The 15,160-nt window shown below is 50.8% G+C and overlaps 1 protein-coding gene across 5 annotated transcripts in view; it reads right to left on the reverse strand.

Moving 5' to 3' along the window:
• The window catches only part of ZFAT (zinc finger and AT-hook domain containing), a 286,033-nt gene that overhangs the window by 40,456 nt on the left and 230,417 nt on the right, over nt 1–15,160 (reverse strand). For 4 of the 5 annotated variants that reach the window (XM_019459785.2, XM_019459783.2, XM_019459784.2 and 1 more), the window contains one exon: nt 3,830–3,968. The exons of the other annotated variant lie outside the window; for it this stretch is intronic. In XM_019459785.2, the coding sequence (XP_019315330.1) occupies nt 3,830–3,968 (139 nt within the window). The remainder of the gene's footprint in view (nt 1–3,829; nt 3,969–15,160) is intronic. 5 annotated transcript variants of the gene reach the window in all.

Here is a 15,160-nt window from a genome sequence, read left to right on the forward strand (position 1 = left end):
CCCTGCTCTTCCCGCTGCCCCTCATCCCAATCGCCACCCCAGCCTCAATGACCCTCGAATAGTGGGGCCGGGGAGAAGGGTCAGCACCACAGAGAAGCAGCGAATTCTCCTGTAGCAGCACGGGTAACTGTTGGAAGGAACACGCATTCTGTTACAGCCAGAACACGGGGCCTTGGAGGAGCTTCCCAGCCTTCGTCCACAGCCCAGGCCACAACACGATAAAGGCCACCACATCCCAGGGTCCAGCACAATGTCGGGCACACTAGGAGCACAAGAGACACATGGTGACCAAGGAACGTGGGAATAAACACGATAGCCAATCTGAACCATTTATCAAGCACTACGTGTCAGGCACCTCCTGGGACCTTAGAGAGTAAGATCTAATCTCTGCAACTGCTGTTGAGCAGAATCAGCACCTCATCTTTGAAGACACGTAACACAACGTTCAGAGAAGTTAAGCGAGTCGTCCCAGCGCCACAGCGATCGGCCACCCCGGCTCCGGGCCCCAGACTCCCATGCCTGTGCTCATGCCAATAACCTGGAGTGACCTGGAGTGACCTGCAGGGCTGCTCTGAGGTCACTGGGAAGTAAGCAGCCTGCTAGTCCCACCTGTGTCCTGCGGTGAGCTCAGGACGGAGCTAAGGGCCTGTGAAGCAAAGCCAGCCCCCAGCCCGAGACCTAGGGAAGCGGCCCCTGCGCTACTAACTCAGGCAGATTCCGAGAGGAAACAGGGCCGGGCCCGCAGCCACACGACGTGAAAACGTGTGTTTGTGTGGGAAAATGCCTCACATCCATATTAACGAACAAGCGATGGGCTAAGAAAATTAGCAAGAGATTGTCCAATCTGCCTTCGAAGTATCAGAAGGACACCAAATATAAGCAGGGAGTAGTAACACATCGACACGGCCTTCCGGGCAAGTCTCATTACCGAAACGCACCAGAGTTCTCAGGGGACTGTGGGTCCCAAAGGGGTGCCATCGTCACCCCTGTGCCCTGGGGACCAGTGGCGGGCGGGAGCCAGCTGCCACCAGCTCGCAAGCCGCTGTGCGCATCTCTGTCCAGTTCAGGGACATCACACTGGTAGCTTCAAATTGGCCACAGCACAACCATTTCCACTACAGAAGCTGGCAAACGCTGTAAACCAGCCTCCCTTCTCCCTGCCCGAGACAGCCCGTTGGTAAACATTTACGGAACACGACGGGTGGACGCCAGAGCAGCCGCCATTCCAGAGGCCTTCGGGAGCCCACTGAAAATCACCCCGACTCCACGGAGACCACCGGGGAACCTTCCCCCAGAAACCGGCAAGGAACAGAAATGTCTGACCTGGAAACATCTCTGCCTTTTAGGCCTTCTTCCCTACCTCCTGCACAGTGCCACGCGTGGACATCCTTCCCAAATCCCTGATCATTGTAAGAGAACCTTTGCCCACAGCTGATGGCTTTGCCTGTGTCACAGCATGGCACTGCTTATGCTGGGCTGATGGACAAGGAGTCCCTTCCCCTGTGGGGAAGCCGTAACACCACTCTGAGAAGGGTACGTTTTGTTCACAGCTTGTTGTCACGTTACTCTAACACATATTTCTCTATACCAAAACAAGAAGTCAGTAAGTCCCGTGAAGGTATTTTTTGATGAGGGACTAGAAGAGAAAAACAAAACCAAGTGTGGGGGTGGGGAGAGGTTGGGGAGAATTCTGTGAAATTAATCAAAAGAAGATGAAAATTTCCAGTGGTACCCAAGCACCCAGCGTTCCGAACACAGCAACTGTGTGCATCCCACACAGTTGTCCCTCCGTTTTCCTGCCTGCTCTCAGACAGAGGAACAGTGGGAGCATCGTGCTCTTAAAGTTCCTAAGCTGTGTTCATACTCAACCAGCTATCTCATTTCAGAGACTATTCTCCCGCCAAAATACAATGGTGTAATGTCTCTTATGAGCCAAGAGAGGCATCTAGTTGTTTCCTTCCTCAGTTTGTCCCTTGAAGGGGGCACTGGAAATATGTGTGTGTGTACATATGTACGTGTGTGTGTGTGTGTGTGTGTGTGTATATATATATATATATATACACACACACACACATATGTACACACATACACATATATACATATATGTATACGCATGTATATGTGTATATGAAGACACCAAAAATGCCCCTGCGAAGATAAAAATTAAAACCCGGCAGACCCTGTCAGAGAATGCCAACGGATGACAGAGCGTCTTAGAAAGGTAACTGAAAACGTAGGGCAGGAAACAGTTCGGCACCGGCACATTCTCCGCAAGGCGATGATGAAAGTTTGGAAGCAGAGAGCAGTGATAGTGTCATCAATCAGAGCCCCACGCCTGTCCCAACAGCCGCAGTAAAGGTCTATTTCCTGCCAATCCAACCCAACAGCGCGAAGGATAATAAAAGGAATGTCTAGCCTGCTTCTCCAGCAATCTGCTGTGACTCTAAGGCAATCGGTTCTCTCCTCTGTGATTCCTGGACCGGGGCAGGAGGGGCGGGGTGGGGGGCATCAAAAATGATGCAATGGCTCTAGAGCTCTAGAGGGCGTAGATGTTTTCAGGAAAAAGGAAACAAGTACGAAAATGTATTGCGTGCCACTCAGGTGCTCGCTCAGGTAACCCCATCCGCCACCAGGAGAGAAGGCTGCTATCGACTCCATTCTCAGGTGAAGGGCCTGAGCTGGAGAGGCTGGTTAACGTGCCCCGATGGCACCACTCAAGGAGCAGAGCACAGACTCGAGCCAGGGCCCCTGCACCCCCCACGGCGCCATCCCGGTCTTCAGCTCCACGAAACGGTCATTAAAACACGAGGCACACACTCCCCGTTACCCCTGATGGATGGCTCTAAAATTATCCTGAGTTTTTATGCCGTTATCTACCTCCATACATCAGCCCTGTCACTGAAAGTGCTGAAGGATTCGGTCAATTCATTTGTTTTATATGAAGATTCATTCAAGGCAATCCCAGCGAGCGGGGACTTCGCGCCGCACCGGAAACCTCGGAGCGCCCGCGCCTGCAGCCGGGAGCGCCAGCCCGCATCTCTGTTTACTGGGGGCAGGTTTCTAAAACGGTCTCTGGCTTCAAAGAGTCACAGGACTCAGGAAGTAGTAAAAACTGATGGACTGTGTGCGGCAATCATTTTTTGAGTTGAATTACTGAGGCACGGATATAAATACAGCAGCACTTCTCTGTATGGCAACAGCTCATGAGCTCAACCTTCTCAAGTGGGAATATGCGATCATTTACTGAAAAAAGCAGCAAAAAAAAAAAAAAAAAAACCTCTCAGGCTTTTCAAGAATATGAGAGGTTTGCATCCATTCTGTTCAGTTTAAATGCTCTAAATGGTTTATCCTTTTCAGGATGAATAAGCAATCTGAGCACTCAATAAATATTTCTGGATAATCTGAAGAAGCTCACCTACAAATATGCTTGCCACGGCATGATTCATAATTGCAAAAGAGGAATCTGGAAACCCTACCATGTCCAACAGGAGCAGGGCGAAACAAAATGGGCCACCTGATGCTGGACCACAAACAGCCCTTGGAAGTTATACTGAGGGAAACAGAATGTGCACGTGAGCAAGAACTTTCATGCAGGAGGAAGGTACATGGACCAAGAACAGAAGCAGCCAGCGCTGGCAAGTGAACGTTGTGGGGAGGGTGGTAAATTAGGATTCCTCATCCTGGATTTCCACGGAGGCAGCAAGTAACGCCGGGACATACCAACGGGGGACGTGGAGCACAGTCATGACGACGGGGAACTAACAAATGCTCAGGGGTTGGGGCTGAGCTGTAAGACGTCCCAGCTCCTCTCAAGGGGCACACTGCCTACCTTGCTGGACGAGTGCGTCGGCCGCCAGCTCCCCGGTGCCCACGTTGGCGTATTCCTCGTTGGGGTGCTTCCTGTTGTAGTGCCGTTTCAGGGAGCCGGATATGTTACAGGAGTAATGGCAATGGGCACAGCGGAAGGGCTGTAGGGACAAGGACTGAAGGTGAGCCCCAGGGGAGGTCGAGCCCCAAGCGGAAGGGGCGCAACTTGCCCCAATGTCCTCCTCCACCGACCCCCCACCCCGGGGTGTCTGACACCTCCAAAGCCTGATGAGCAGGCTGCCCCCTAGGATGCGCTCCAGGGAAAAACGCAACGTCGGGATGCTGAGTCCTGCCTCGGCGGGGACCAAGCAAGTCATTGCACAAGGTGTCCCCTGGGTAGGAAGGGTCTGTGCTCAATGTGGTTGCTTTCATTTCTCATTTTGTCCACTTCTTGTCCAAGAAGAAAATAACATAAGAGGAACACAGCAATCTATCATTTTCCTTTTTTTTTCTTTTTTTTAAAGTGAATGTCTTCCGGGGCACCTGGGTGGCTCATTGGGTTGAGCATCTGACTATTGATTTTGGTTCAGGTCATGATCTCACGGTTATAAGATCGAGGCTTGTGTCGGGCTCTGTGTGCGGAGCCTGAAGTCTGCCTGCGATTCTCTTTCTCCCTCTCTGCCCCTCCCCTGTCTGTGCTTTCTCTCTCTCTCTCTCTCTCATAAATAAACATTTATTTTTTTAATTTTTTTAAATGTTTGTTTCTTTTTGAGAGAGAGAGACAGAATACGAGGATGGGAGGGGCCGAGAGACAGAGACACAGAATCCGAAGCAGGCTCCAGGCTCCGAGCTGTCAGCACAGAGCCCGACGCGGGGCTCGAACTCACGAGCCGTGAGATCATGACCTGAGCTGAGGTCGGACGCTTAACGGACTGAGCCACCCAGGCGCCCCAAAATAAACAAACATTTAAAAAATAAAACAAAATAAAGTGAATGTCTTTCAAAGTAGCTCCCCTCACAATTAATTCCCTGATGTACCTGCTTCTCCAAGTCACTTTCTCCACAGGACTCACCTGCAAGCATGTGCACAGACACAGGCTTCAACCCACAGCTGTCCCCCATTAGGGAAATCCACCTGGTAAATGTATTTCCAGCCCCCACCTGGGCAGGATGAGGCACTTTCCGGATAAGGACGCAAGGGGTCATGCGGCCTGGCTCCCACCTTGCATACTGCTTTGAGGGGTCCAGAATGAGCGGTGAGGAGGAAAGGGGTGCCTGCTCAAGCCCCTTAGGGAACCCAGTGAGGCCATGCCATCGGCTGAGTGAAGGATGGACGTCTGGATCACTGCTCCATCCCCCGCCCTGACGCACAGGCAAGACAGTATCAGTATCCCTCTGAGCCGTGAGCCCTACAACTGTCCAGCAGAATGCCACGTGAATCCCCAATGTGCCTTCAGGGCCCATCTGGGAACACAAGCAGCTCGCTGGCCTGGCAGAAACAGGAGAGAGGGAGCAGCCCATGGTGGTAGGAGCTCTGGGAACAGTCCGGGGGATCCGGATGGGACAACGGGAAGTGCCGGCTTTCTCTGAGCTCTGTCCAGGGCCTGTCTGCTCTCCTGCGGTAGACCCAGTGATCGGTCTGACAGCGTGATATATATCCTGTTGCGATCGCGCGCAAACCACAAACAGGGATGTCCAACTGTCTTCCGGGTTATCTCTACGGGGATGCTCTGCAGGCACCTCAGAATAAACGCACACAATTTCAGACTCTTCTTTCTGCAAAATCAGCTCATCACCCAAAGGCAAACCCCTGAGTGTCACCCTAGACTTTTTCTTTTCTCTTACTATTCGCCTAATTACTGAGTCTTGTCCAGGCTTCCTTGGAAACCTCTCCAGAATTCGCTCCTGCTCCTTTCTGTCCCAGCAGCACATGGGAAGGGGCCATCCCGGCCTATGAAACAAATGCTGTTACTCCCAGGAGGGCCATTCTTGGAGAGAAAGACCCACGGAAGTCAATCCAGTGAGAAAACCTGAAACGTTCCCTCCACCCTACGCAAGGCCACTCTGTGGTCACAGGATGCTCTGGGCCACACTGCATGTGCTACATTCAGTCCCTTGTGCAAGAAAACCCCGTGGCTTGGCCCACAGGATTTATTAAACAAAAGGACCCGGAACAAAGGCAAAAATTAGCCAGGCTCTCTCATCCGTCTACTGAGCAGAGAACAAGCAATCTAAAATGCGACTGTGTCATTATTTGCAGAGTTAAAATAGAAGCTAAAACATTTTCAAATGCTTTCATCTCCTAAATATGCAAACGTTATAAAATTACTTTTGGAACACTAGCACTTATATAGAAATCAGAAAGAACAATCGAAAAATACTCTATTTACCAGGGCTGAGTGGTCAGTGGGCATAAAAGGCAGGAAGAGGCAACTACAGAAATGGTCCTGTGGACCTAACTCCATGCCCCAGAGCCAATTTCGCCCTTCGTGGGGCCAAGCAGGTTAACTTCCCCGTGAGAGTTTCAACCTGTACTCCCATGCCCACTCCTCGACAGAACTGCAAATGAGGAGAAAAACTGCCAAGATGTGAGCAGACAGGCCAAAAAATGTACAGGTAGGCCCACCTGTGACTGACTGACCATCAATTTCTACCCAAAATCTTCAATTCTTAAAGCTGAAAGAGACGCTTTCAGAGGCTAACCAACCTTCACTCCACGAGGGCACGTTCTCCTGTGGCCTCTGGCAGGCCGTGATCGTAGCCGCTGGAAGATGCAGGGAGGTGAGAAGCCGCTCAGCTGCTCGACGGCACCAGGGGTTTAGAAAGATCTGTCCCCCTGCGGCCTCTTACCCTCAGTGCCCTTCCACTGTGTCAGGCCCCCCGCAACCTCTCAGTGACAGCAATCACCAGTGAACCTCCGTTCGGCATCTTCTCCCTACAACTGCGGTCACTGGGCCGCATCTGGGCGCTTCCAACAAAGCAAGTTCAGACCTATGAGGAGGTGCTGCCGCTTGTCAGCAGGGCTGGGGACAAAGGCGGAGGAGAGGGCACGTGACATCTCTACGTCCACGGCCAGACACCAAGTCTGACTGCATTGCTACATTCCAAGTCTTGAGGTTTCGGTGGTGAAGCACATACTCACTGACCGCCTTCGGGGAGCAGGTGGAACTGTGCTCCACCCTGAGCATCCAGTGATGGACACAGAGATCTGTGACCCTCTGAATCCACATGAGTTCGGAGACATAGATGTCAATGCAGAGATCCGATGCTATCTGGGCAAGAAAATCAGAAAACTCGGGGTCTAAGTCGGACGTTGGTAGTTGGCAAGGGACAGTAGATCTTCAAAGGGAAGTTCTTTATCGAGAGCTTTCGGGCCCAAAGACGCCCCAAAGTCAGGAGGAACATAGAAGCAGCTACAGCAGCAGAGTTCGTGTAAAACAAAACATCCACGTTCTTACTGTGGCCAAAAACTAAACTGAATCACCAGCGAGGCATTCCTGCTATTCAGGGTTACATTGGAGTTATTAAGAAACGAGGGCGCCTGGGTGGCGCAGTCGGTTGAGCGTCCGACTTCAGCCAAGTCACGATCTCACGGTCCGTGAGTTCGAGCCCCGCGTCAGGCTCTGGGCTGATGCCTCGGAGCCTGGAGCCTGTTTCCGATCCTGTGTCTCCCTCTCTCTCTGCCCCTCCCCCGTTCATGCTCTGTCTCTCTCTGTCCCAAAAATAAATAAAAAACGTTGAAAAAAAAAAATTAAAAAAAAAAAGAAACGCAATCAAGCATAATAATTATTACAGTTTTACCTACCACAGGCCAGGTAGTTCTCAGTGTTTTGCAGGGATTAATTCCTAGAAGTCTCAGAACCACCTAATATGCTAGGTACAATTATTATCCCCATCTTACAGATAAGGAAACTGCGGTCCAGTTACGGAATCCACCAAAAGTGTCACACGTTCCCAGCCTGACCAGTTGGTCTGCACTGGATTTGGGGATCCAGGCCCCGCCAGCAACGAAGAGATGACTTCACTTCCCATTTGCCATTATTTCCTGAACAACCAGGTCCCCTGGGAGCTCCATCAGGGCAGGCATGGATCTCCCGGACATAAAAAAGCCCAGACCTAACCAACAACTCCTAAAAACGAGGAGCACCCAGTGGGCTGGGAGAACTGTAGGCAGTTCCTGGAGCACCATAATGGGGGAGGGACTGCTGGGGGCTGAGAAGACGGCAGGAGACAGTCGCCAGACCACAGGGGGACATGCCAGCAATGTGGCTTCAGGAACACATGTCTCCCCCAGGTTTCTTCACACCTAGAATTAACCATTCTGGAAACTGGTGGAAGGTGGATTTGAAAGGAACAAGACTGGAGGCAGGGAACACGTGTCCAGTTGTGGCCAGAGGTGCACACAAGAGACACAGATGCATCTATAATACACACATATGGATTATAGATTATGTGTCTTTACACAGGTATGTATGTATATTACAGATAAATGATACAGATATTTGCATAAGCCCTAAAATGAGAGCATGGCACAAGGAAGTGGAAAGTGAAGAGAGGCTTTAAGAGAGATGGGGGAGGTAAAACCAGCCAGACCCAGTGACTCGGAAGCAGTGTGAAAAAATGAAGGTGGGCCCCCAGGAAGACCCCAAGTCTCCAGCAAGGAAGACCCAAGAGGAAGGCATTGCACCAGCTGTGGAGGGAGTTCTACAGACGAGGAGAAAGAGGGGTGTGAGTACAGGACTCTGGATACCCAAGAGGGCATTTCCAGAAAGAGGTCGGAGAATGAGTCCTAACTCAGAGGAGAGTTCTGGGCTGTAGACACAGATCTGAGCACAGGCGAGTAGCAGAGGCCCACAGATGGAATTCGCCCATCACGAGAGGGTGTGTGAGGTGAAGAGGGCAGCAGCATGAGGGCGGCATCTGGAACAGGAGAGACAGACCAGAGGGTGAGCTCACGAAGAAGGATGAGAAAGAGTGACAGCAGAGGAACCAGGCGTGGGTGGAGTCACAGGGCCTATGGAACAGTGCCCTTCACGGAGGCAGGGATGGCAGGGACAACACACTAAGAAACCCGGTAAGGTAAGGCCTAACGGGTGTCCACGGGACCTGGCCGTGGCCCCGGTGGCTGTACTAAGAAGAATTCCAGTAACATGGCCAGTCAAGGAGAGAAGGCGAAGGGCAGAAGCTGGGTTTGGGGTCATGTTTCAATGATGTTTTAAAAGTCTTTCTCAAAGGGTGCACCAAAGATCAGCTATCTGAGTTGAAAGACAAAGGGCGGTTGACTTTGTGGAGGCTGAAATCGATGTTCTCAGACTTACATCAGGGAAGTAGGTATAAGACTTTTTCACAACTAGAGGATTTATGGTTCTGGTTCCTCAGACAGGGACAGGAAGTCCCATCTCACTTGTGAAACTGGGCTCGGAGAAACCGATTAGAAGGCATCTAACTGCATGCAAGCGAGGCCAATCCAACTTCCCGTCAGCACCAAGAGGAATGTTTTAAAACAGATGAGAAGCTGGCGATGAGGCGATGTCCCAGGTGGTAACACTGGTAACCAGCTGCAAAGCCCAAGATAGCTTTCGGGTGGAGTAGAGGGTGCCCTGCTGGCCCGGCAGGCAGGAAGGCCCTCGCCACGTGAGCTCCCGCTGTGGTCTGGGTAACCAAGGACGGCAGATGGCCGTGCAGCTATGTCAAAAGGCTCAGGGATGGAGATGTGAGCCTGGCCCTTGAGTTGGGCCCACCCCTCTCTGGAGAGGATGGAAAAAGATAATGACCTGGGAGAAGGTTCTGGATAACTATTGGGGTGAAACCTACAACCACAAGTGAAGACTTTATAACCTTAATTTAAAAAACCAGCTAAGGTAGAGATAGAGACAAAGACGAGGTAAAGAAGGAGACAAACCACAAGTCTAACTGATACCCAAGTGACTATGGATTCCAACTGCAGGAAGAGATAGTACGACTGTTACAACCCCTAATATATGAACTGGTTGGTACAAGGCAGTTTCGACAATGCTTGATGGAGACCAGGCTATCTGAATGTGGACACCTTTGTGGCACAAAGGCCCTCGTAATGACCCAATAGCATTTTACATCAAGCGTAGGTCAAAGTGTGGAGTCAGAAAGCATGAATGAACCAGGAGCTAGGGGATTGAGGTTCAGGTGCTGGGCACACCACTGATCGGCTGGGATACCCCAGCTAAGACATCATCTGTGAAATGGAAAAAAAAAACTTTCCCTATTTACCTGACAGAGTTTAAATGATGTGTCAAGAAAGAGTATGAGTCTGCTTTGAGAAATAAGGCACATCAGGCCTCATGACTGTTACACTTAATTAATTAGTACGTTCACATTTGTTACTATCATCCTCTGAAGCACCTCCTGGTGGGGGTCACCCCTCTTTCCCTCCTTCCCTCCTACAGAAGCCTCCTCCTTGGTGCAGCCTGTGACCCTCCCAAGGTGCTTGGTCATAGAGGGGGTGCATCCAGGAGAGCCCGGGGCTCGAGGCTGGCCCCCCACCATAAGGGTTTTGTGAATGTTAACTATTATTATCTCTCAGATCATTTTCAGAGTCAAATGTTACAGCATAAAATAACAGAAATAAATCAGAAAACTGACCATAAAAAATAAACACTAGCAACAAGAAAAAACAACCTCCCAGGACTTACAAAGAACAATTAAGTTTTAGTTACACAGGCAAAGAAGAAATGCTGAAGAGAGTTGCATTTCTGTCTTTTGAGGCCAGGTTACGTGGGGCAAGTGCACTACACTCCCATTGCTTCCCTTCTGGGGGACCGCCCAGCCAGGGACACCAGGTCGACAGCAGGCCAAGGGAAGCTCCGTGAAAGTAGCAGTGGGGCCCCAGAATGCAGCCGTGGCCAAACTGCAGAGGGAGGAAGACATGGCTTCGGAAAATGTTCTGAGCACAAGGAGGGTAAGGCGGTAGGAGGCGCTCCTGACGTTGGCCCTCAGCCAAGAGCTGAAACAACCACTGTCTCTAAACGCCAACCAAGGCTGAGCGAGTACCAGTCGCCAACAAAAGCTGTGGCTAGGACAGCTGTGTCCACCTCCTCACTACACAAGGGCCACCATCAACTAGCCATGTGGCCTCAGGCATAGACCTGAACTTCCGGTGTCTTGGTTTACTCCTCAGAAATTGGGACTGGGAAGACACTGACAGCACAGAATTACTGGGTGGGACCAAAGAAGTTATACAGATGAAAGGGTGAGTAAATGTTCAAAATATCTGCTCCATCATCACCATCACCATCATCATCACCATAAACATCATCATCACCATCACCATAAACATCATCATCACCATCACCATAAACATCACCATCACCATCACCATAAACATCATCATCACCATCACCATAAACATCATCATCACCATCACCATCAATATCATCATCGCCATCACCATCATCATCACCATCACCATAAACATCATCATCACCATCACCATAAACATCACCATTGCCATCACCATCATCATCACCATAAACATCATCACCATAAACATCATCATCACCATCACCATCATCATCACCATCACCATCATCACCACCATAAACATCACCATCACCATCAACATCATCATCACCATAAACATCATCATCACCATCACCATCACCATAAACATCACCATCACCATCGCCATCACCATCATCATCACCATCACCATCACCATCACCATCACCATCACCATCACCATCAACATCATCACCATAAACATCATCATCACCATCACCATCAATGTCATCATCGCCATCACCATCATCATCACCATCACCATAAACATCATCATCACCATCACCATAAACATCATTATCACCATCACCATCACCATAAACATCACCATCGCCATCACCATCATCATCGCCATCACCATCATCATCACCATAAACATCATCATCGCCATCACCATCATCATCACCATCATCACCACCGTAAACATCACCATCGCCATCACCATAAATATCATCGCCATCACCACCGCCATTGCCACCATGCAGAGATGCTATAGTATCAGAGCTCCACTGTGTGGTCTTCTCCCACCCAACATCCTCTCAGAAAAGATCCACAGAAGGGTAGGCTAACCCACCTGCACCCCAGGCTCTCCCAGGTGCGTGCCCCTTTGAAGGTCGATGCAACCTGAGGTCAAAGAGGTCATGGTCAGATGTCACTGTTCCTGTGAGGCCTCCTCTCTCTGTTCCCCCGGCGCCCCTTACAGCTTTGAGCTGGTTTGCTTCTTATGGGACTGATTACCTTCTAATAGAAGACAGGATTTACTTACTTATTCTGCTAATTGTCTATTCCCTCCATGAGAATATAAACCCCAGGAGGGCAGAATTCTTTTGTTGCTTTTTGGTCTGTCTTGATCATTGTTACTACAGCACCTAGAACGGTGCCCGCAAGCAGTAAGCTCAGTACTAATTAAATTTAGCTGACCTGGGAACACTCCCTCTAGACCAGCTCTTTATGTTGAAGGCTCCCAAGTCTAGATTCCTGTAGACCTGAGGGAAACAGGAAGGAAATACCGAGGGGCGAGCAGCAGACACTAGTAGGCTATGGAGACTTCATAAATTTCGATGTTTTCTAGGATTTCTAGAATAGAATGCATGTTTTAAGTAATTACAGACATGTAAATGGGAAGTTAAATAGATGAAAAAAAAACAACTGGCCCAGTCCCTGAACTTGACTTTGACCCAAGACTCAGTGAGTGTCGATGGCTCAAGGGCTAAGTCTGGGGACCTTGTTTCCTGCCAAATCCCACGAGATGGGAAGTGACAGCTTCTTCCAACTGAGGCCCTACCTGGATTTTACTTCTGGAAAGCAATAATCACGACTGATGCTTCCCCACCATGTGCTTTGGAGAGCTCTGGGGCCCAGGACCTTTCTCACCACCACCTTTGAGTGGCAGGGCGTTCTGGAGCCAGACACACCTGCGCTCAGTCGGGGTTCCGCTGCCGAACATTTGGGTACCTTGGGCACGCTTCTTCATTTTCTCGCAAGGAGGAGTGATCACGTGAAAAGATTAGCCTGCGTGGAGATGCTCATCGAATTGTTATCATCGACTGTTGACACAGAAACTCTGGGCACACCGCATCATTCAAAGGAAAGGTAAGAGTGGTGTTCCTTTTTGCACGTGGGATTTTAGAATCTCCATGTTTGCCTTTGGAACAACGGAAGACCGGAGCGAGGAGGCGCACCAGAATGCACTGGCGATGAAGACTGTGACCCCTGGGTCTCTACCATACGCCTCACAACCGCCTTGGGAAGACACGTCGATTCTCTCCTTACAGCTGGGGACGCAAAGGCCCTGGGAGGGTAAGCCGTTTGCTCCCCGGCAAAAACCAGGGTGTGAGCTAAGGTCGGTCTGACTCCAAAGCCCAGGTGCCCGCCACTCTCCTCAGCACAGCTGGTGCCCTGCCCACCGCAGGCCTGCAGCAAACAAACACCACTTCTGGGCAGTCTCCCTGCCAGAAACGGACTGGATGGACGGTTTCTGCAACTTTTCCTCTGAGATTTTCAGTTTGGCAAAGGACTTTGGTTCCGCTCACAGGATCAACAAGGTGATGCTGTTTTCAGGGTAGGATTTGCAGCACACGAAGTTCTGGTAGCACAAACCACTCACCTTGTCTTGCCCTGGCCTCCCATCGGTCCTGCCTCAGGGCCCTGGCTCTGCACAGCCTGCCGTGTGGACAGCCCGCAGGATTGCCCGCTAGCAGCTACCTCCAAAACTACAGGGTAGACCCAGTTGAGAGCCACCGTGCCTGTATTTCCACAGATTTCTAAAATGCACACCAGATACCCACACTCCCTCTGAACGGAATCTCCACTGAGAGATTTCTTGAACATAATACAATAATGAAGCAAGGCTTTCTGTGCCCTACATAAGAAAACAATACATTTACAGATATTAAATCTGCTCTTTGCTAAAAGAACAACTCCTGACGGGCTGCACGGAGCCTCCCCGTCGTACAGGGCCTGACTTACAGCAGCGGGCCTACAGCCTCGGGCGAATGTGAAAAATCCTCTGCCCTTGGGACCATGCTGGGCTTCCCCAGGACTGAGCATCTCAGTGCTAAAGCACGTACACGTGTTGTGCCCCTTCTTGGATTCACTGGCCCTCACTACACTGAGAGAAGGAGAGCCCCGTGGGCTGGAGGCCAGGCAGTGAACTCAGGACAGAGTGAAGACCCGAGCTGGGCCGGCCCAGCAACGGAAGAGCCGTTAAACCCCGTGTCTCCGTGGCTACGAGCCTTCAAAGGAGCTCAGAGTTCTACCTCCACCTTGCTGTCTTCCATGATGCAGCTATTACACCGAAGTTCCATAGCATTTGTTATTTGCTCACTGGTTCGCTCAACAGATATTTGTTAAGGGCTGCCTACGTGCTGAGAACAGAACAAAAACTAAAACACGGGGCCTCCCGGGGCTCGCATTCTAGCATCACAAACAAGTCACACGTGACCTGCCAGATCAAGCATCATGGAGGGAAGCAAAGCAGGTGAACCCAGCCTGGGAGGAGGTGAGAGAGTCGCACGGCCTTCTGGGAGAAGAGCGGTGGGAAGACGAGGAGCAGGTGTGAAGCCGGGCGAGGCGACAGGGTGCAGGGCAAGGTGTGCAAGGCAAGGTGTGCAGCAGAGAGAGGTGGGGAGCGCGTGGGGGGATGGGGCGGGCAGGGAGGTGCACGGAGCCCTCTGGAAGATCTGAGCTCCACCTCGCAGTGGGCTCAGAAGCCGCAGGAGTGGCAGGGACTGGCCGGGGACATCGTGGCTTTATTTTTTTTACTTCTGGAGTCTCTGATAACCAGTATTTACCAAGTTGTTCCATAAAACCCAAATGCTGGGAGGTACAATGGGGATAGAAAAAAAGAGAAGGGGGTTCTGTGGTTAAATAAGTTTTGTTTATTTTTTTAAGTTATTTATTTATTTTGAGAGAGAGAGAGAGAGAGAGAGAGCAGGGGAGGGGTAGGGAGAGAAAGAGAGAGAATCGCAAGCAGGCTCTGCACTGTCAGCACAGAGCTCGATGTGGGGCTCAAACTCATGAACCGAGAGATCATGGCCTGAGCCGAAACCATGAGTCAGACGTTTAATTGACTGAGCTGCCCAGGTGCCCCGGTCAAGTAAGTTTAAGAATCGCTGTATCCTGTCCACACGACACCTACAGGATCCCAAGGAAGGAGTGTCCCAAGGAGCACACTCCGGAAAACCGTGTTGATGCCACCCTCCACCCTCCACCCTCCAATGGTAGCTGGCATTACCTCCCAGGCTGACCGTGAGCTCCCCAAGTTCAGGTGCCGGGGCGTACATCCTTCCATTTCTGTTGGGTCGCCCGCTACAACCAA

This window comes from Panthera pardus, unplaced genomic scaffold (genome assembly GCF_024362965.1).
Source record: "Panthera pardus isolate Hobbes unplaced genomic scaffold, ASM2436296v1 HiC_scaffold_7, whole genome shotgun sequence".
NCBI lineage: Eukaryota > Metazoa > Chordata > Mammalia > Carnivora > Felidae > Panthera > Panthera pardus.